The sequence below is a fragment of the Brassica napus genome, chromosome A9 (genome assembly GCF_020379485.1).
Source record: "Brassica napus cultivar Da-Ae chromosome A9, Da-Ae, whole genome shotgun sequence".
NCBI classification, from domain to species: domain Eukaryota; kingdom Viridiplantae; phylum Streptophyta; class Magnoliopsida; order Brassicales; family Brassicaceae; genus Brassica; species Brassica napus.
The window spans coordinates 29,087,592-29,109,401 of NC_063442.1; the positions used below are offsets into that span (position 1 = coordinate 29,087,592).

General features: G+C 31.9%; 3 protein-coding genes across 3 annotated transcripts; 2 read left to right on the top strand and 1 right to left on the bottom strand.

Annotated features, from left to right (window-relative positions):
- The first annotated feature begins 873 nt into the window (after window positions 1-873).
- Window positions 874-1,860, top strand: LOC106355508. The gene has a single exon (XM_022697521.2). The coding sequence runs from the start codon at window positions 874-876 to the stop codon at window positions 1,858-1,860; it is 987 nt and encodes a 328-aa protein (XP_022553242.2).
- Window positions 1,861-2,651: 791 nt separating this feature from the next.
- On the top strand, window positions 2,652-8,916 carry LOC106367301 (F-box/kelch-repeat protein At3g04660-like). Its single transcript, XM_048740129.1, has 3 exons — window positions 2,652-3,225; window positions 3,665-3,771; window positions 4,108-8,916. The coding sequence occupies exon 3, from the start codon at window positions 6,198-6,200 to the stop codon at window positions 7,359-7,361; it is 1,164 nt and encodes a 387-aa protein (XP_048596086.1). The 5' UTR covers window positions 2,652-3,225; window positions 3,665-3,771; window positions 4,108-6,197; the 3' UTR covers window positions 7,362-8,916.
- Window positions 8,917-15,768: 6,852 nt separating this feature from the next.
- Window positions 15,769-20,362, bottom strand: LOC106363215 (non-specific lipid transfer protein GPI-anchored 1-like). The gene is made up of 2 exons (XM_013803000.3): window positions 19,867-20,362; window positions 15,769-16,156 (listed from the first exon to the last, which is right to left on the bottom strand). The coding sequence occupies exons 1-2, from the start codon at window positions 20,222-20,224 to the stop codon at window positions 15,930-15,932; spliced, it is 585 nt and encodes a 194-aa protein (XP_013658454.2). The 5' UTR covers window positions 20,225-20,362; the 3' UTR covers window positions 15,769-15,929.
- Window positions 20,363-21,810: the final 1,448 nt, after the last annotated feature.

Consider the following 21,810-nt stretch of genomic DNA (forward strand, 5'->3'; position numbering starts at 1 on the left):
TATTGTCTTCTCTTGTTTTGATGAATTATGTTTTAGTTTCATTCTTGCACAAGTGTAAACTTCTAAACTAATAACAAACTCTGTTTTTTGGTTTCAGGTTGAAGAAGACATGGGACTTGACTCTATCTACGACTATGGAATAAACAACCCATTAGACTATAGTTCTGAAGACGAGGCTGATAGCAGTTACTATGCTCTGCAACTTGGTCTTGCTGAGGTTGGATACACTGGCTGTGAAGAGGAGGCTCAAGCTGAACCTGATTACGGAACACAACTGATGCAGCTCAGGGATCTGCAAAGCCTTGCAGAGCAGAGGGTGGTGCACCTGGAGAGGGTTTCAGAGCAGAGGTTGGTCAACCTGGAGAGTGTTGTTGCTGAGTTAGGTGAGAAGAAACCATTGATGTGGGCTTATTGTGTTTGCTGCATTGTGGTAGCAATGGCTGTGGCGCTATTGTATTTAGTTTAAGAAGGTGAAATGATCTATTATATTTTGTGTATCATGTACTGTCGGATTAGTAATCATGTAGTGACTTGTATTTTGTGACATGTACTGTCGGAGTAGCAACTATCACGTGTAGTATGAACTGGTCTTGTATGTCGGATCTATTGTCATGTAATGACATGTATTTTGGAACCTAGTATAGTAGCAACTATCACATGCATTTGGATTGTTGTGTGGAACTATTTTCAGAATCACATGTAGTTGGCATGTAGTTATAAACGAAGAATCACTTTGAATCAGAATCACATCGAGTTGTCCCAAATAATTGAGCTTCTATAATACCTATAAATACAAGTCTCTTCTTTCCTAATGAACATACAATTCTCTTCTCTCACTTACTCCTTTCTCTATCTTAATAATATTTTGCTTTCATGGCATCTTCTTCCAACAATTTTCACTATCATTATGATGCAAATGATGATAGTTTAGATCAAATTTTTCAAGAGCAATTTGATAAAGAATTAGAAGCTGCTGCAGAGGAAATGCCGGCCCCAAAGAATAAACGTATCTATATCGATAGAAAGCGGGAAGAAGGTCACAATCGGTTATGGAACGATTATTTTAGTGATAATCCGACTTACCCAGAGAAGTTATTTCGTAGACGATTTCGAATGAACAAATCATTGTTCTTGCGTATTGTCAATCGTCTCACTGCAGAAGTTCCATATTTTCGACCAAAAAAGGATGCAACCTTCCGGGATGGTGTATCACCGTTACAACAATGTACTGCAGCTATTCGACTATTAGCATATGGGGGTGCGGCGGATGGTGTTGACGAATATATACGTATTGGCGAAACAACGGCTCGTGAATGTTTGGAACACTTCGTCGTCGGAATAGTTGACTTGTTTGGCGATGAATACCTACGCCGACCCACAGAAGATGATCTGCGAAGGCTACTCTTTTATGGAGAACGACGGGGTTTTCCCGGGATGGTTGGCAGCATCGACTGTATGCACTGGAAATGGAAAAATTGCCCAACCGCTTGGAAAGGAATGTATTCACGAGGCACCGATAAACCAACAATTGTTTTGGAGGCGGTGGCTTCAGAAGATCTATGGATATGGCACGCATTTTTTGGAGCGCCAGGTACTTGTAACGATTTAAATGTACTTGACCAATCACCAGTATTTAATGACATTATTTACGGTCGAGCTCCCGAACTGAAGTACAATGTCAACGGAAGGGAGTATAATTTGGCTTACTACCTGACGGATGGCATTTACCCCGAATGGGCGACATTTGTTAAATCCATCCCACAACCACAACACCCGAAACATCGTTTGCAGAACATCAAGAAGGTGTGCGAAAAGATGTTGAGCGTGCATTCGGAGTCCTCCAATCTAGATTCGCGATAATTAAAAATCCATCTCTTTTATGGTCGAAAGGTAAAATAGCATATATTATGCGAGCATGTCTCATACTCCATAATATGATTGTTGAAGATGAACGAGATTCATACACTGTCGAACAAGAATTGGAACAAGAAAATGGAACCGGAACTACTCCGGGTCGTTCGTTTTCAGTAAGTATGGCTTCAAATCTCGAGGGTTTTGGTGATGGTCACACAAGAATTCGTGATAGACAAGCACATCACCAATTGAAAGAGGATTTGATTGAGAATATATGGAATAAATTTGGATATTAAACTTTGTATTAATTAAATAAAATGTTTGTTTGTTTAATTAAATAATATGTTTGTTTCATACAAATTTCCAATTGTATTTTGTGTTTCTTTTTTTTTTGGAATCAATTTTAAAATAAGTTTTTTTGTTACATTATTTAATTAATTTTATTTGGTTAAGCATACCCTTAATTAAGTAATCTCCCTTTGAGGATGTCCCATGTTCCTAGCCTAAATACAATATTATACTACTATTTTCACTCTAAGCACACACCTAACTGCTCCCCCTTTGAGGATGCCCTTATGTAGAACCGGTCCTGAATTAGGTGAGTTTGGATCCTACTGATTATTCGAACAAATCTCTAAGAGCATACACATCAATGAACTTCTTCTTGGGATTCATATTTTCAGTTTTTTATTATTAAAATTTTTTTTTTCTTTTTGGTTTAAAAAAAAAAAAAAAAAAAAACTAGACCAATCGCGGACTGCCACGGCACGTGGGGCCCGTGCTACAGTGATGAACTTTAGGAGAGAGGGGTTCAGCCAAAAGAGCTTTAGGAGAGAGGGGTTCATGGGATTGAATTATTTTTTTTTTTTTTTGATTTCTGTGTGAACTCTCCCCGTGAACTTTCAATGGGGATGTTTTTAGGATTGGTAAAAACCCCAGACGTGGCAGCAGGGTATTGGTTGGTTTTTTAGACGAAAGGGAAAAAGTCGCGTCTCTCTCTCTCGTTCTCCTCTTCGATGTCATCGACTCTTCGTGTTCGATTCTGTCGAAATCTCCAAAGCTTGATGATGTTTGATCCGTTGGTTCGTCGTCGATTCTGTCGAAATCTCCCCTCATCCTCCACCAACTGTCGTCGTCTCTCCGTCGCTTATCACATCGTTCCTCAACGTCTCTCCTTCACCGATCTCCGTCTCTTGCAGCCTCTCTCTCGCCTCCCGACTCTCCTCGCCGGAAACTTGATCGTCGGCACGAACAACTCTGTTTCCGGTTTCGCCGTCGACGGCGTTCTCGTCACGAACCGGATCTTTTCCTCTTATAGTGAGCTCCTCTTATAGCAAGCGTGTTCTTCACTACTGCAGCTCTCACAAATGGGTACGAAAGCAAGTTCCCAAGCGACACATTCACAGCTTCCTGCATCTTTTAGAATTGTTCACTCTCTTTGCTTTATTTGAGTATCCTTTTTGTTTTTACATAGACATAAAATGAGAATTTAACTACCTCCTGTCTTAATTATGTTGCCTTTATATGTTGGAAAATTGCATGGAGAATCCTTAACTCTTAATCCACAGATACCTTGATGATAGCAAAGATACCTTAACTCTTACTGTATTAGTGTTTAGACTTGTTTTGTTGTTGCATGCATCATCGAGCTCTTTGGGTGTTGCTTAGTTCCTGAGTTTGTGTATTGTTTTGTTCTGTACCAATTGGGTTTAGAATGGATTTATCAAAGATTTGTTCTTTATCAGTGTATATTAATTTGATTAGTTTGATTGGTTCTACTCTCAGCTTTAAATCTTTTGCTCTCTGATAGGTTTTAAACACAGTAGCGAGCACCTCGCTGCTTCGTGGTTCTATGAGGCAACATGGTTTCACTCAACTATACATTCGGGAGAGGTCCTTTGAAGCTGCACAACAAAGGTTCGTGTAACCCGTTTCTTACTCTTTGTTCTGTTATTTTGTAGTGTCTGTTATGGTAGTGAACATTTAGTTTAATGCTTATGCTTTGTGTTTCTGGAGTCTGTAAGATTGTGGTCTATTAATGCAAAACTATTAACTCATGATCACTGGTCTTTGACGTGTAGTTAGAGTCGGTAAGATTATGGTCTTTGATGTGTCTGATTGTGTCTGTAAGATTATGGTCTTTGATGTGTAGTTAGAGTTGGAAGCGTGTTGTCCTGATGTGTATCTCGTGTTGTGTTGATGTGTATCCCTGGTCGTCTGATATATCTTTTGCTCTCTTTGTTTTTATTGCAGGTCGAAGCGTCTGATGTCTTGTGACAGAAGAAGACAAGTTGTTGTATTGTGTAATATGTTGTATTGTTTATCCCATTGGAGGAAGTAAAAAAATATTTAAGAACCTCTATGTGGTTCTCCCATTGGAGGAAGAAAAAAGTTAATTCCATTATCCAAGGTTCTTCAACTTATCAAATCACCTTTAAACCAACTATTTTAATCATTAGAACCCATAATGGGTTCTAATGGATGGAGTTGCTCTAACTTCGCCGATTTTGAAATCGTTGCCGGAAAAACTAACCGGTTCCAACGGAACAGGAGACACATGATTAAAACAGCAAGCCAACATGAAAGCTCGAGATCAGTAGCCATAACCGTAACAACGCTTCAAAGACAATCGATTTGAACTTGAACAAACCAAGATCTACCCGAGGAAAGCTGAAAATCTAAACTTTTTATTTTATTTTTTTACTTTTAAAAAGCCATCTTTAATGATAAAAAAAAATAAGCTTGCAAATGGAACCACCCGTTAAAAGTATTAAACTGCTGGCAGAGTTTCTAGGAGAGAGATATTGTATCTCATTTCCTTCTATTTTTACCAATGTTTTTAAACCCGACCCGGACACTGAACCAGACGACTTACCGGATCGTTGGGTCACTGGGTCGACCGCGGACGAACCGCAGATTAATAAATAAATTAATTTTATTATATAATAATATATCAGCTATGTAAATAAAAATATAGAAACTAAAGTTAATGTTTTTATAAAAATAAAATAATAGTTTGGATATGTATATTTTTATGTTTAATAACATTTAGAAAATACTTAACTTTAATTTCTATATTTTTATTTTCATTTGATATACAAAATATCAAAAAATAGTTTAGACTATTTATAATTTTGACTAACAAGGTAAAACTAATGACATCTAAAAAAATCAAGACATAAAATTTATAAATATTTAAATGTTTAATGTGAAAGATAAATTAAATTTCAAATATAAAATAAACCAAAAGTAAAAAATATCATTATAATAAATTATCAATAACGGAAATAAACTAACACCAAATCACATTAACTAGTTTTGGTTCTCTAAACCACCGTTCACTTTATTTTCTTCAAGTGGCATAGTGAAATCTTCATTAAAATCTAAAAATCACAAATATAAAACTGAAAAGGAAAAGCCTAACTGTTTTTGTCAGTATATAACTTCTTAATTAGAAATTTAGAATATAAAACATAATCTAAAAACATAAGTAAAAATTAAAAAAGAAATAAAAGTTATTTATTGGTTCAACCGGTATCGGATTTCGGGTTCTTTTGGGTTTTTGTGAGTTTTTGCGGGTTTTTAAATATTGGAGTTTTCACAAAACCCAAACCGGATATTTTCTGGATTGTCGGGTTTACCGGTTCAACCGCGGGTCCGGGTCGTGTTTCAAAACACTGATTTTTACATTAGTTTCCCCAATTATGTAATCACTAAAACTTGCTGCCACAAAATATGGTTTAAGGATTTTTCCATTCACATAATAAAGAAGAGTATTTGCTTGTTACATTTTCAAAATATGAGGTTTCATTTACAAATCTATAAAGTATTAACACGTCAAGGAATTGGTATTGTCGGCATAGAAACGGTGGTAGCCTAGTGATAAAAAACGAATTTGGGATAAAATATATATTCGTCTGTTCAAGATTTCATTTCTATTAGAAACTAAAATGTTATTTGATTGCGAAATGAAATTTTGTATGCCTCATTTAGAAAAATAGATTCGAATTATAAGTTGGCTTTGACATTTTAAAATTATTTGGGTTTCGGTCCATACATCTTCAAAGCTTTACTTGCTTCATTTAGGAAAAAAATGTTTGAATTACTAGTAAATTTCAAACTTTAGAAGATTATTTGGGCATCGGCCCATACATTCGAAACCTTGCTCACCTCATTTAGAAAAACAAGTTTGGATTACTAGTCAGTTTCGATTTTTAGAGAATTATTTGGATCTTGGCCCACATATCTACGAGTATATATAAAAGTTATCTCTAGGTTTAAGAAAGATATTAGGGTTAAGAGTCAAAAGAATCCAACAGTGAGAGGCAGAGTTGAAAACAATCATGAAAAGGGTCAAGAGGTCTACGAATCAAGACGAAAGGATTGTAAACGTTTCATTTACGAACCTTGCTAATGACATGATCATAGAGATTCTCATGAATCTGCCGCCGAGATCCATAACCAGGCTCCATTTCGCTTCTAAACAATTGCCATCGATAATCCTCGACAAAAAGTTCATCCAGTGGTACATGACCCGATCTTTAACTCAGCCACGTTATCTTATCTCACTGCACCGTGGCGGATACATGCAGATGCATCACTTTCAATCCTTGTCTCAAGACCATCCGTATAATCATAACATGGTTAGTTATGAAATGGAACCCAATGTACTGTATGAATTTACTCCACCTGTTCGCGGCTTGATCTGCGGTCGGGACTTTACCAAGATGATTGTCGGAAACCCTAGTACGGGTCAGTTCGTATTGTTACCTAGAGTCAAAACGAGGAGGCAAGATATATTGCCTGTTTTTGGATATGATCCAGTTAATGATGTATACAAAGTGTTGTGCATGACGGTGGTACTTAAACGTAGTCACATGTCTAGTAATGGTAATGCTGTGCCGTGGGAGGATATTGTGTCGGAGGAGCATCAAGTGATCACTCTAGGAGCTAAAGAAAAATGGAGAATGATCGAGTGTAAGTATCCACATCGTCATAACTCTGGATGTAAAGGGATATGCAAGGATGGGTTTATGTATTATTTAGCTACTTGCGATAAAAAGCGATCTCTAATGAGCTTTGATCTGAGTTTTGAAGAGTTTAATGTCACTAAGCTACCTGAGGATCAGATGCTTCAACAGTATGGTGAGCTGGTGAATCACGCTGGAAAGATAACCATAGCGCATCAGGCTTATAACCGCAACGTTGACCTATGGGTTCTGGAAGATGCCAGCAAAGAAGTATGGTCAAAAAATTTTGTGGTTCCTCCTCTGTCGATAGATTTTTTTGGAAGGTTTTGTGACCTTGTGTCCATGGGTATACTTGGTACTGGGGAGATGATATTCGCATCGCGCTCATCTCCTTCGTTCTTTTTTGTTTGTTTTGATCCCAAGTCAAAAAAGGTCAGAGAAATTGTGATTCATGGAATGGGAGGGGACTCTCGTGATAATATCCAAATCATTTTCGATCATGTAGAGAGTTGTATGGTTCTGCCAAAGGTATGTTAATCCTTATTACTGTAATTGCGACACCTGATAAAACAATTTGTTCAGTCTTTTCATCAATTACTTTGTATGATTGTGGATTATATATATATATATATATATGCATGTATGAATTTTTTACAGTTTTGGTTTTGTGTGGAGCTAACAAGCTTCAGTTTTTTTTTTAATTTATATTTTGAGTGATAATAAAGAGTTTTGTGTTAACTTAAAAAAAGGAAAAGATCTCAACAATCCAAAAATATACTCAGCAATTCCAAATCGGGAGAAGATAAAAGAAGCTGAAAACAAAAAAAAATATTTATAAAAAACAGATAAAACAAAGCTCAAAACCATTGAAGATGGAGATGAATCTCAGATTAAAGCCGGACAAGATTGTGTTATGAGAACCACCTACTTGCCGGAATCAGAAGTCGGCCAAGACAGTGCTTTGAAAACCACTGCTTGCTAGAGACATAGCCCGAACGTCGGAGTCAAGCTCCGGTAACAGATCCGGCCAGCTTGACCGAACCTCTCTCTCTCTCTCTGAAGGAAGAGAGAGACCATTCAACTTAAGAAAGAGACCATTCAGCTTCGCTTTCTCAATCATCCAACTCCGTGAAAAGATTGGAAAAGAGAACAGAGTGGAGAGAGAAAACCACATGAGAACATTTGAAAACTTAGAGCATCTTTATCTCTAATCTTTAGATAGAGTTTTTAACAAAAAGTGGGTGTGGGCCCCACTGAAACAAGGAAAAATGTTGCCAAAAGTCACCAAATAGGAGACGTTTGTTGTGTCTTTTGCACTGTTCGCGGGCCCCACCAACACGTAGCGACTCGCTGGTGCGTTTTTTAATTTTGTTTTTTTTAGAAAAAATGTAAAAAAAAAATTAAGAAACTCTTTATGAGTTTGTGGGATAAAGATGCTCTTACATAATTTGTAACTTTGTATTTGTTTTGTAAGAATATTATTTTAATGTGAATAGTGGATACAATAATAGTTTAAACTATTAAATAGAAAAAAAAAAAATATATATATATATATAATGATCTATTTCCGGCCCATCAAATTCAAACCCATCAAGGCCCAAATCTATTTTTGCAGGTCCATGGTATTTTTTTAAAAAAATATCCACTTTTCACTTTGTTTTCTTCACCGTAACATCAAAAAGAAAAAAAGAAAGTAAAAAAAGTTTATGAAATGGGAATGTGGAACTGTTGTAGAGTCAAAACTATCAGATCATCGCCGTCACCGGAGTCACCGCACGCCGTGTCCACGCCAGCCTTGCCACCACTGTTCATAGCAATAGGTAACGCCGCAAACTACTGTGCATTTAAGTTTAGTTTCAGCCGTTTTAGTATATCGTCCACAACTTTCTAACCGTTGAGAATTTCGTGCATGCAAGGCCACCACCGTGTTCTTCTTGGCGAGACGAAGTTGTAGCTGCTGACCATGTCGCAATCGGAGTCACCAGATGAAGCCGTATACGCCGTCAGGCCATGCACATGCATTACACGCACCGCTGCCGGAAATCGCTTATCCCGCCTTGCTGCCCTACGTCGCTGCTGCCCTCTGCCGTCGGCCAAGGTGAGCAGTTTAAATTAATTTTTGTTTGTTAGGGTAAACCGATCGGTTAAAATCAATTAGATTTTGGTTAGGGTAAACCGATCGGTTAAAATTAATTAGATTTTGGTTAGGGTAAACCGATCGGTTAAGTCAAATTGATTTTGGTCAAAGGTTGACCGGGTTGATCTTTGGCAAAGCAGGTTGACTTTTCTGTAGACCTTGACCAGACCCGTTAAACTATTCGAATGGCATTTTGACTCGATTTTTTGCTATTGTTTCAGATTAAAAGTCTATTTGAGCAGGTGAAGTTCATAGATACCAATTCTCTTCATTGCTAAGGTGAGGGACACTCCGTTTAAATACTGAACTGGTTTAGTACTAGTGTTATGGAAAGTTTAGTTTCAAAACATGATCTACCTCTATGATTCGAGTCTGTTTTAAAGTCTTGTTTGTTTATTATTATTACTAGGTGTTTTTTGCACCATGTGCAGATATAAAGTTTAAAAATTATATTTATAAATAAATGTTTGTTAACTTTTTTTGTTTTATTATTGGCATACAATATTTTAATTATATGTAAAAATTAAGATAAAATAAATATTTATATTTACATTTATATTTAATAATATATATGTATATCTAGGAAGTATTTTTATTTATTGATTTGGTTAATATATATTAAATAAAATTCCATAAAATTAAGAGAAAGTTTTTTTATGTATAATTAACAAAACATAAAATTAAATAACATTTCTAAATTTGTAAATATTAAAAAGAAATAATCATAATATGATTAGAAAACTAATTTTTGAAAATGCACAATTTTTTTAAGATTTCTTTTAAATTTTTTAAGATTTGTTTTAGTAATAAAAATTATAAAATTATTTAAATAAAATTAAGTAATATTTTCGAAAATTATTATATATTTCTATATTTCTAACTTTACTATTATTGTTATATCGATGATGATTTATAAGTTATTAACTTATTCTAAAAACTTACCAAAATTATAAAACAACATTAAATGTACAAGCCATGTCATCTTTATTAGTACGCTATGTCATAATTTTGCTTTTAAAATTAATGGGGTGATGACATGTGTCAAAATCACATGGTAAATAATGTATAAGGGATTGATTGTTAAACTGGAAGTAGGATAACAGAGGATTAAACGATTGATTAAAATAATGGAGATTTGCAGAGGTTAAAATAATAGAGGATAATGTTAAGAACTGTTATATATATATATAAATATGTATACATACAAGTCCATGTGCAGAGATTTGCAGGGTACAAAGACATTTGTACTAGGCTGCCTATGTTTGAGGAGATTTGCGGGGGCACATGACGTATGTGCTTACGACGCCTATGCGATGCCTTAGAGATTTGTGGGGTACAGAATGGACTACTGTACTAGCGATACATGTAGAGTTATATACATATGTTCGTATGAGGAAAATGATGAGTGTAAAGAATAGTTATGTACTATCATTGCATTTATTGTAGATGTCTAAGGCACTAGAGATATATTGATTGATGTGTGTAGTGTAATAGGCACTTTGTTTGTTTCATGCTAGAGATAGGTCTACATAGTTGTAGTGCTATGTACCGAATCAATGGTTTGCGGTTTAGCATTTCATACCTTATTGAGTGACTGTCCTATTTCTCACCCTTCCCTTTTTTCCTCCTGCAGATGAGATCGAGTACCATGAGTGATTGTATCGGACTAGTGTTGCTTTTGGGATATTGGGTGTTTTGGGCATTTGGGTTTTTGCGCGTTTTGGTTTATTTTCTGTTTTATACTTTTGTTTTTGTGTTGTTATCAATATTTACGGACTTTATTATATTTCAGATATCTATTTTATGTATTAGATTTCTAGCGTGGATGTTGACTTTTAAGTATTTATAAATAAAAAAATTTGATATTATTATTTATTATATTATTTTGGAAAAAGCGGATGTCACAATATATCTCAGGTAATTGTATGTTTGCAGTTAAAAATATATAAAATCTCATTTTAATGTGAATATCAGTTATAAACAAAATACTCTTAAAATTTTAATTACGTAAAAACAGAAACAAAATATAGCTCACATGCATGTATTACTCTATAAAATAAAATGAAAAATATAAATTTCAGATAATTATATGTTTTATTTGTAAATATAAACTGATAATATATACTTTTGACATGCTCTGGAATCTATTTAATCATATGTCCGGCACTGATTGGAATTCAAAACACAAAATTTATATCTTTGTCAAAAATATATATGCACTTATAATTTAGCTTCACCTGATGGCGATTGTGTGACTGCCAACGGTTCCTTTTTTTTTAATTGTTTTTTCGTTCAATAATACGATTACAGTTTTTGCTATGACCGAAATACGATGATTCAAAAAGAACCATAAAAAAACGGTCCAAACATTTAGTTGACGATATCAAGAGGCCGAACACATCTGCCTGTTTCTTCCTCTGCTTCCACGTCCTCTATTTCCTACTTAGACCATTTTCAATGATTTACTCTGCTTTTAGACCATTTTCAATAATTTACTCTATTTTAGAATAGTTTTTACCTCTAAAACAGTGTTATTCTAAAATAGAATAGAGTTTTTTTCTAATAATTTACTCTATATTTGATTCTAAAAAAGAATATTCTTAAATATAATCTTTTTTATTTTATAACTAATATCGTTTACTTACAAAATTTATAAATTGACTCTTTATATTTTATTTTCACAAAAGTTTCATAAATTATATATTTATACCAAACATTTATTATATTAAAACTTATATTACATTTTACTAATAACATAATACATTTTAACGTAAACATCTCCATTAGTATATTTTTCCCACAAGTGATCAATTAACGAATTTCAGAGTATGAAATGAATTTTTTATCTTTAATTTTTTCTAAATCAAACAAAAAATTCTTCAAATCGAATATTATCATTCTTTTGTGTCTGAAGCTGTTATGCCTTAGATCATCATTCAATTGACGTAATTCAGATTGCCATTAAGGTTCCTTTTTTGCTATTAAGGTTCCTTAAACCAATTATCCCACTATGAAAAAGAGAAAAATACACTAAGTGATTATAAATGATTAAACAAAGTATACATTACTCCTACTAGAGATTTTTTTCGCGCTTCGCGCGGATTGTGTCTTATAAATTTATTTTATTTATAATATTATTTGTCGGTTTTTTTCTTTTACATTAATTTTTCCAATGTTAGTTTTTCTTAATTTAAATTTATATGTTTATAATTTTTCATTTTTCTTGTTGTAGATGGAGAATTATATTTTTTATTGATGGTTTTTTTGTATGTGACATAAACTTTTTGAAATTTTAAAATAATGTTATATATAGTACGATTAACACATTAAAGAAGAGAAACATATTCAAGCATATTTTACACAGGTTTTATATGCATAGTTTTAAACATTATATATGTATATATTATAAGTTTGAAACATGTAAATACTTTCTAAAGCTAAATAATTGTTCTGAGTTTACATAACTTATCGAAAGTTTTATCTCTCTTTAAATTCAAATCACAGAAAAAAATATCAAAAAGTCAGTATAGATGGGTTTTTTGGGCTTTTAAATCAACACTGAAAAATTACATGAATCAGATAACAACAGTTTTATAAATAACTGCATAAAATTTGACCGAGCCAAAGATTTTCACACAATATGTTCTTTCTTCTTCTAATTGCGAAGAGCCTATAGGCACAAGAAAAAAAATCGTAATTTTTGTTTTCACTTATATAACACTTTTTCTTCTTTACACACGGAGTTTATTACACTGCTATAAGCAATGGAGAACTATATTCATATAAGATTCACATCTATGCATTTTGACAAAGAAGAATTTTAGCCATCTTTAGTTTCGGAATGGACCAACTTCAGTCATATACATTATATTTTCTCTATGATTCAAATATTACAATTTTAATATATGTGCAGATTTCCATGTGAAAAAGCACGCACGCCATCTATCATTCAACCTATTAATTTTTCCAAAGTAAACACTATAATCCTCGTTTGGTTACCTCTACAAACTAATCTCTTTGGATCAGTTTACTAAAAAATATGGATACTAATGTCAGAAAAGAATATAAACACTATCAAAAGCAAATATTGGCACAAGACTATTTGGTTCAAGGAACATATTCCACGTAATACGTTTATATCATGGCTGGCTTTGCGGAGAAGACTGCCAACCAAGGATCGCTTGAGGCGTTGGAGGTTAAATGTCTCAGGAACGTGCGTTTTTTGTAATCTGGAAATAGAGACTCACCATCATCTCTTCTTTGAGTGCTATTTCTCTCGCTTGATATGGGAGTCTTTTGCTGCTGAAGTTTGGATTTCTCCTCCGGCTGATCTTCACTCTATTGCAGCCTGGATCAATCAACCTCACGTCAACGCAGATGCACATGCTACTCCAGTCATCAAGCTCTACTTTCAGTTAGCCATCTACCTGTTGTGGAAAGAGCGTAATGCTCGAGTGTTCACAGCTGTCTCATCACCTTCATCAGTCATCCTAGCCTCTCTCGGCCGTATGATGCGTGACCGTCTCCTCTCTTACCCGACAAGTTCTTCTTTCTCCTCTTCTCTACTTCTTTTTATCTTTCTTGTATAAGACCTCCTTAAGGCTTTTTTTACCTTGAGTTGTTGTTGGTTGTTTTTGTTTCCTTGCTGTAATAAGTTGTTTAAGAACAACAGTGTAACCTTTCAAAAAATGATAATCTTAACATCTTACCAAAAAAAAACAACAAATATTGACTTATTTATGTGAATATATATTTTATTTTAAATCATTATAGTGGATGAAGAAAGCACCATAAAAAATTAGATGTGTTATAATACTTTTAAAATGTTATAGGAAGTGTTGTGGAGGATATCGTCAACGCAGGATTGATGGTTTGTAATTCTAATGGTGATGCTATCTTTTGGGGCAGTTCGTATTTGGTGATAGTATCTTCTGCATTAGAGGCTGAAGCACTTGCACGAATTGCTGTAGCACAACTATTATATTTCAGAGGTTTTGCTTGGATAGTATTTAACGTGATTGTCTTAACTTGGTAAAGTTGATAAATGATCATAACTTCTTTTACAATATAGTTGTTGTGGTCCAGAATATGAAGTGGTGGGCCATATAAAATTGCTTTGCTTGTTTTACAAAATCGTCAAGTAGAGAAAATCATATATCAGATGCATTGGCAAAAGTACCACTAAATCTTTTTTTTTGTTTAGAATAACACAATTTTATGCAATATTTAGTTGGGCCGTATAAGTTTAACGTTGAAATAAATAAAATCTAAGTCCATTGTTTTTTTCAGAAATTGGGCAATGTTTTGTGTTGAAATTGGGCCATGTTTTGTGTTGAAATAAAATCTAAGTCCATAAGTACTTTTCCGCGCCAATTTTCTTAGATTCACCTCATCGTACTCACTATTTTACCTCAGCCAATTGGCCTCGTAACTTTCATGTAGGATAAATATCACCCACATTAAACTATGAGAATTGTTTGTGTAAAACAAAAAAACTCATCACTATGAGATTGAAATAGCTAAAAAAAACAGTGTGAGGCCAAAATGTTTAAACATAAATTTATTACGAATCATTTGATACAAAAATAAATCTCAACCATTTTGGAAAAAAAGTACCCCATGCAAAACGATGACAAACTCTTAAACGCAAAAAACATCATTTACTCAACGGACTATAGATTCCAAACTTAAACGGCCAACAACACAAAAATCTTTGAAAGCCCACAACGTTTTTGAAATATATTTGCCGAACACTTCTTCACCTATCCAAATTGTTCATACAAATCAAATTTACCAGTATTGTATACTATAAATCAGTTTCGGAAGCATACAAACTCACTCACATCACATTTAGTTCCTCCAAATAACGTCATGCAATCACTTCCTGGCGCACAACATTTTTAAAAAGCTAACATCATTATCACACGTGAATTCCAAATCCAAACCTAATGCACTGCCTACTAAGAATTTAACAAAAACCTCAAATAACAAATAAGGTAGTGAATGATCTTAGAAAAGAAATTATAACAATTGTTCAAACGTTAAATGTTAACAAATAAAATTTACAACATCATCTTAGAAAACAAATAATATATTTATTATATTAAATTTAAAGTAGTTTTAAATGTTTTATAAAATTAAATTATATTTTACTATAAAGAATTTTATTATAAACTTTCGCCCGTAGAACGGACCAACCCCTAATTTTAATAATATAACTCAATCCGCGCAAAGCGCGGTTCTTATCCTAGTGTTTTTATTATTGGTGCAATGAAATTTAAATCACTTCAAGAATTAACAAATTCCAAAAAAAAAAAAAAAAAAAATTCTCCAATTCACGAAAAATCTTGCAAAAGTTGTGGGTTCATTCTTCACGGATCCTAGATGGCTTCAGCTTCTACGAGGAGAGACATAGAGCTATTCAAGACAGAAACGGCAGACACGTGATATTCCTTAAAATCTCATAGCCTCTCCAACCTATGTCCCAACACATCACACAAGTTTGCCAGGAAAATATATAATAGCTAAGCCTTTTTTCAAAAAAAAAGAAAAGAAAATATATAATAGCTTTGCGGAGGCTTTGGCCTTGCAACACAAACTCAGTTAAGTTAAAATCATATCTCCTTTTTTAGGCTTTGTATTGGAACTTGGAAAGGGGATTAAAATTATGTTATACAGTTCATTTGGTACTACTGACCACAGTCTTGAGAAAAGCTTCTATTTTGTAAAAATGTTGCTCGACAGCTAGCATGTGAAAGCTCAAATTAATACAGTATAACATAACGTTATGTGCGAAAACAGATCCAATAACGTGGGAAAGTTACTCATTAAAACAAATGGTTCGAAGCACGAAACAACATGAAAAGAAAGTCTTGAACGTTTGAAACAAAAGCACCACAACATAATAAAGAAAATGATTACATCCCTAATATCACGTGTGCCTCAGCAAAGCCCCATATGTTTACAGTCTAAGCCAAAGCCATCATAGGCAAGGTCGAGACGAAGGAGACGGTAAGCAAAGTGATGGCTAGAGCCACAACGGCGTGACCATCTCTTATAGAAGCTGATCCTCCTTTCTCACTAGACGTCGCTGGAGTTGCCGGAGACTTCCCTGCCGGTGCCTCCGGTGTTATTGTTGTGGCATTGCTTGTGAATACGGCTGCGTCTGGCGAACTCGGCGAAATCCCAAGAAGCTCTGTTCATTCATGCACATTTCAACACAGCGTCATTTAATTAGAAATGTCAACTGACCAAAAGATGATTGTATTACAAGAAGAATACTTCTTGAAAATTTAACGAAAATTTATCTTCATTTCACATGACGTTATTCAGGAAGCTACCAGCAAAATCAACTATATATTAATAGAATAACATTAAAAAATTATAATCTTAAATTTGTAATAACTACCAAGAACTTTGCTGATTTGTCAATTAATTAAGACTAGAGCTTGACCTCCGCGCCCGCGTGGATGTTTGTTTTTATTTTTTATAAATAAAATTTTATTTGTATTAGTTATAATATATATTTTTAAATTTACCCATTTAAATAATTGTTTAATATGACATTTCTAAACACAATAATTTTATAGTTTATATTGAGTAATTTTATTTTATCATGTAAACTATCAGTTGTATGATCTATATTTTTAAAATATGACCCGTATATCCGCACAAATGTATTTTTATTTTTTTATAGATCAAATTTTTTATGATAATATATAATAAAATTGTTGTATATACTATTTTTATGGATTCAATTTTTATGATAATGTATAGTAAAATTGTTGTATATACTATATATTATGTATATATGGAATTAGTAAAATAGTTATCGTATAATGTATGTATTTAATTATGAAATTTATATTTTAGTTATTTCCAAACACACTTATATAAAATAAATAGGAAAAGACAAAGAATACAAAACATAGGTTTATTAATTATTGTTGCCATAAATTTTTAGTTAGAATTTGATTTTAGAAATATATTAATTAAAGAAGAAAAGACAAAAAAACCCATAAAAGGTAAGTTAATTAATGATTTCAGTGGCATATCATTGTAAATAAATTGAAAAACTAAGGGATATTTTATTTTTTTACTTCTCTTTTAATATATTAGATGTCAATTTATCTTACGTTACAACATTACAATCAATTGAAAAAAATTGGTCCAAAATCTAATTACTAGAGAACATTATATCAACCCAAAATATAAGAAACGTGTATTATTTCCTTAAATAAAAACTATGGAGTTACCTAATATGATTAACATATATCTCGACAATTAATAATTATGAATAATAAAGATTTGATAACAATTTTTGCATAATTTCTCATTTTTGTTTTATTTTATGTTATTAAATAAAATTAAACAATCACATTAACCATATAGTAAAAATTAGATATTTTCTTATATGTTATATTTTGAATTTTTTAAAATGATTTTAAATTACAAAAAATGTTAAAAATCCCTTTGAAAATTTTGTGATCAACAACTTAATGTATTCATATTATATATTATTTAATATGAATTACGTTTAAATTAAATTATGTACCATTTAAAAATACATAAATATGTTAATTTTTAAATTTTCATTGAAAGAGTATTGAGAACTTAATAATTTAATTTGGAAAATTTGCATCGAAAAATACCACATCGAAAATTTTGATATTAATGGTTTAAATTTTTTATTACATCACATATATAAATTTTAATACAAAACCATATAGGAAGTCTCAATAATAAATATTTATATTAAATTATAGTATATATGTATGTCAATATCTTTGAAATATAATTATATACCATAGAAAATAAATAAAATAATTATTTTAATTTATTTACCATAAATATATTGTAAATTAATAAGAGGTAGTGTTTTGATTTATGTGATTACTATAATCTCCCATATATTAATTGAGAAAAAATTATTACTTAGCAAGTGTAAGATTTTATTAATTAAGATTGTTCGAAAATCTTACAAGAAATCGATACAACTAAGATTTGATTAGAAGTTATTGAAATCACCTAGCTAGAACATGGATTAATTTTCTTTCCTAACCCTAACCCCCTTTCTATTCGTCACAATACCGACCGAGAATATTTGGAAGTGTCGATTGACAATCTGAAATTGTAACATTTTGTAAGTTCAATCCCTTATTTTTCTTAAATCGGTCTAGAACCGTTTTTAATGATTAACTAAATGGGTCACATACGTAGTAAAATGTGTTTTGGTTTAAAAATTATTGCATACCCAAAATCAACGTGAACCATTATCATTTTTGTTTAAAATTTTGTCACAATAAAAATATAGGATTGGGCAAAAAATTAGAATCCAAAAAAACGAATCAAAACCGATCCAAAGAATAGTACTGAACTTTAATGAAAATTGGTTAGATATCCGAATGTGTTCAAAATTTGGTATCTAGAGAATCAGAACCGAACCCGATCCAAACCCAAATATTTTAGGCATCTGAATATATCCAAACAAGATTTATATATTTAAATATATTAATTATTTATAAATTTAATATCTAAAAATAAAAATATATAAGACGTTTTTAAGTTGTCCAGAATACTTGAAAATATATACAAATAATTATAAGTACATGTTTTAAATAGCTAAACAATACTTATAATACCTAAAATACTAAAAATATCTATTGATTTCCTATCCAAATATTTAAGCTAAACCAATTTTAATGTTAAGTTTAAGTATTTTGGCATACATTATTAAAATTTATATGTTATTTTTTATTTTTATTTTTAGATTTTGAAAAATTTAAAGTATATAAGAACTTTAATTTTTGAAAAAAATTTAAATAGGTTATCCGAACCCAAACTCGAACCAAACCTGTAAAGATCTGAACCGATCCAAACCCTATTTAGTTTCCTTTGAACTAAATGGTGCTCAAAAGTCCACTTCTAATCAAATCTAAAAAAAAGTTATTGGTAACAGAATGTATATTGTTATATAAATTTATAATATTTAAGTACAGTATAATTTTTAAAAAAATTCACCCGCGAGTTTCTTATTTAATTGTAAAGATAAAAATTTGACTCTACTTTGGAAAAAATGGCGGTATGTTATAATGATAAATGTTCGACAAATTAAATGCCATTCTGTAAAATAGTTGCAAGTTGCAACCCGAGGTACCAGTCGCATTAAAGTATTTATAGCAAAAATTGGTTACTGGTTGGTTTCTCGTTCTCTTATCATAAGAAAACAATTTTATATGTAATTCTGACAACGAAATTAAACTTATGATTAAATCATCAGTTCAATTATAAAAAGGTCACTCGCCCTGGAAAATTAAAACTTGTAACAATAAAAATAAAACTAATTATGTGACATGCATGGCGCTTCATTTAAATATAGCTTGAAAATGACTCAATTATTTATATGAAAAATTAAAAGGATAATAATTTCAGTAATATGTTTTTAACTCTCCTCAAATGTGCAATTGTGAGAAACTGAATCTCAAGATGCAATAGGATATTCAAATCTGAGCAAAACCATGTATATATCAACAAAAAATATTCTTTCCTTTTTGTTTGTTTGTCAACAACATAAATTCTACAGGTTTCAAATATACAACGATAACACAATAATGCCAGTAATATAAATCACTGAACTACTTGTTTTAGTCGAAACAATAAGTATCATATAGATAGTTCTACTTCTACCGGTTCATGCTTTTTCACCTGCTGTTCATCTTAAACTCATCAAAAGCTAATGTACAATTTCTCTAGATATCCTTAATATCTAACTAATTTGCATGTCGTTGATTAGCATTCACACACATGAAAGACGTCATAATCAGATCTCAATTAAAGAAAAACGGGATAAGAACTAAAAATTAGAAGTAAATATAAGGAAAACAGCCAAAATAACGAGAAACGTACTTGGACAATTGGAGATGCTAGCGTTGTGGAGCTGACAAGCTGTTGGAAGTTGAATAAGTTTGGCTTCTTGAACACCAAGATCCTTCAAAGCTTGTCCTCCTGTCTTGGCTTGTTGTATCACGTAACACAAACACTTTGGATCTCTCTCTTTTATATCTTCAATAGCGTCACAACACTTCTTAGACGGAGTTGGTGCCTTCCCGGTCGCGAAGTCCAAACACAAAGTCACCTTTTGAAAATCTTGGTTACATTCGTCCGACAATGCTCCTCCGGCCGCAGGAGCCGTCGGTGTTGCCGCGGAGATGGATGCAATGACCGTCATGGTGACTAGGAAGATGTGGAAATGAAGATCCTTCATTATCAGATGCTTTCTTTTGTTTATTTATTTATTTCTTCCTTGCTTTCTTTTTTTCTGTTGGCGATTTGATGGACTTGATTGTATTTAAAAGCAAAAAATGGCATTGAGGTGTGTATTAAATGCCACGGTGGTATGTGTAGTTGGGAGCTTAGATCGACACCTATACATAGTAACATTAACGACGCTGATATAGCAATTGACTTATTGACGTTTCTTTTGTTTACATGTGGTAGTACTATGGAACTGACGCAACGCAAGAGTGAATTAAGTAAGGGACTGGGAAAATTGTTTTTTTAGAGCAAAAAAATGGTAACTATGTCCATTTATATTAATCTATACTACTTTATGTTCCATTAGACTAATTTTTTTCAAAATGACAGTAATGCGCTTAAAATTGTAAATTTTTATTCATTTTTCGTTTTTTTTTATTTTTTTGTTCCTTTTTCGTTTTTTTATTTTTTTTTTTAAAAATCAATTTTTTTTTTCAAAATATAAAAGTGAATATTCCCAAATATTTTGTTTCCATATTTTTAGGAACTGATTTCTTATCCGTAGAATACAACTAATATGTAGAAATCGGTTTCTACAGTTTTTTAGAATTATAGTAATGTTTAGATTTTGATTTCTACATGTTTTAGATTTATAGTAAATCTGTAGAAGTCGGTTTCTACGTGTTTTAGATTTATATTAATGTGTAGATTTTGATTTTTAAAGATTTTAGAACGATAGGTTAAACGCAGAATATGTATTCTAAATATTTTTAGAATACTCCTATTTACGTAGATCACGTATTCTAAACATTGTAGATTCAATGAAAAAAGTAGATTTCGTTTTCTACTTCGTAGAATGTCATTTCTACTTTATTTAGAACATAATATGAAATTTATAATTTTAATTTTTTTATAACTGGAAAAAAATATCACTAAGTTCATATAGGTATTTTATCAAAAATTACTATTTTTCTAAATTTTTTTTGTTTGTAAAACTATTTATTAAATTTATTTTCAAAAATATTAAAGGGTGTTATAGGAAAATATGACACAAAATATAGATTAGTCTAAAGGGACATAGTTACCATTTTTTTGCTCTAAAAAAACAGTTTTCCCATTAAGTAATTAACACATCAAGCCAAATCATAACTAAAAGTCTAAAACATACGTTTTTTGACAAATAAAACATACGTTTTTTAAAAATAAATATATATGTAATATTATTTTGTCAACAGATATATATATCTAAAATAGGATGCCATGATATAAAATAACAAATTGTTTGTAACTTGTTTATTAAGTTCTGCACGGTCTTGTTTGCTGCCAGTGTATTACATCCTAAATTCTGGTGGATGATCAGAAAAAGGTATTGTTTTATGTTGTTTCACTTAGCTTTGTTTGACCTATTAGGTGTGTAAATATGTGAAATGAATCGTAACCGTACTAATAACCTACCACCTATATCCAGAAAAAGCATGCATATTATCTTAGCAAAAAAGTGATTTTTTTTTTTGAAAAAGAAAAGAAGTGAATTTATCATCTTTTGGCAATCTTATCATTTATTTTTCAATTTTGCACCGACCTCCTTTATTCTAT

Coding starts and splice junctions, on each gene's coding strand:
- LOC106355508 (XM_022697521.2), top strand. CDS start 874: ATGGCATCTTCTTCCAACAATTTTCACTATCATTATGATGCAAATGAT.
- LOC106367301 (XM_048740129.1), top strand. CDS start 6,198: ATGAAAAGGGTCAAGAGGTCTACGAATCAAGACGAAAGGATTGTAAAC.
- LOC106363215 (XM_013803000.3), bottom strand. CDS start 20,224: ATGAAGGATCTTCATTTCCACATCTTCCTAGTCACCATGACGGTCATT. Junction 16,157..19,866: donor TAGCATCTCCAATTGTCCAA/GTACGTTTCTCG, acceptor ATGAATGAACAG/AGCTTCTTGGGATTTCGCCG.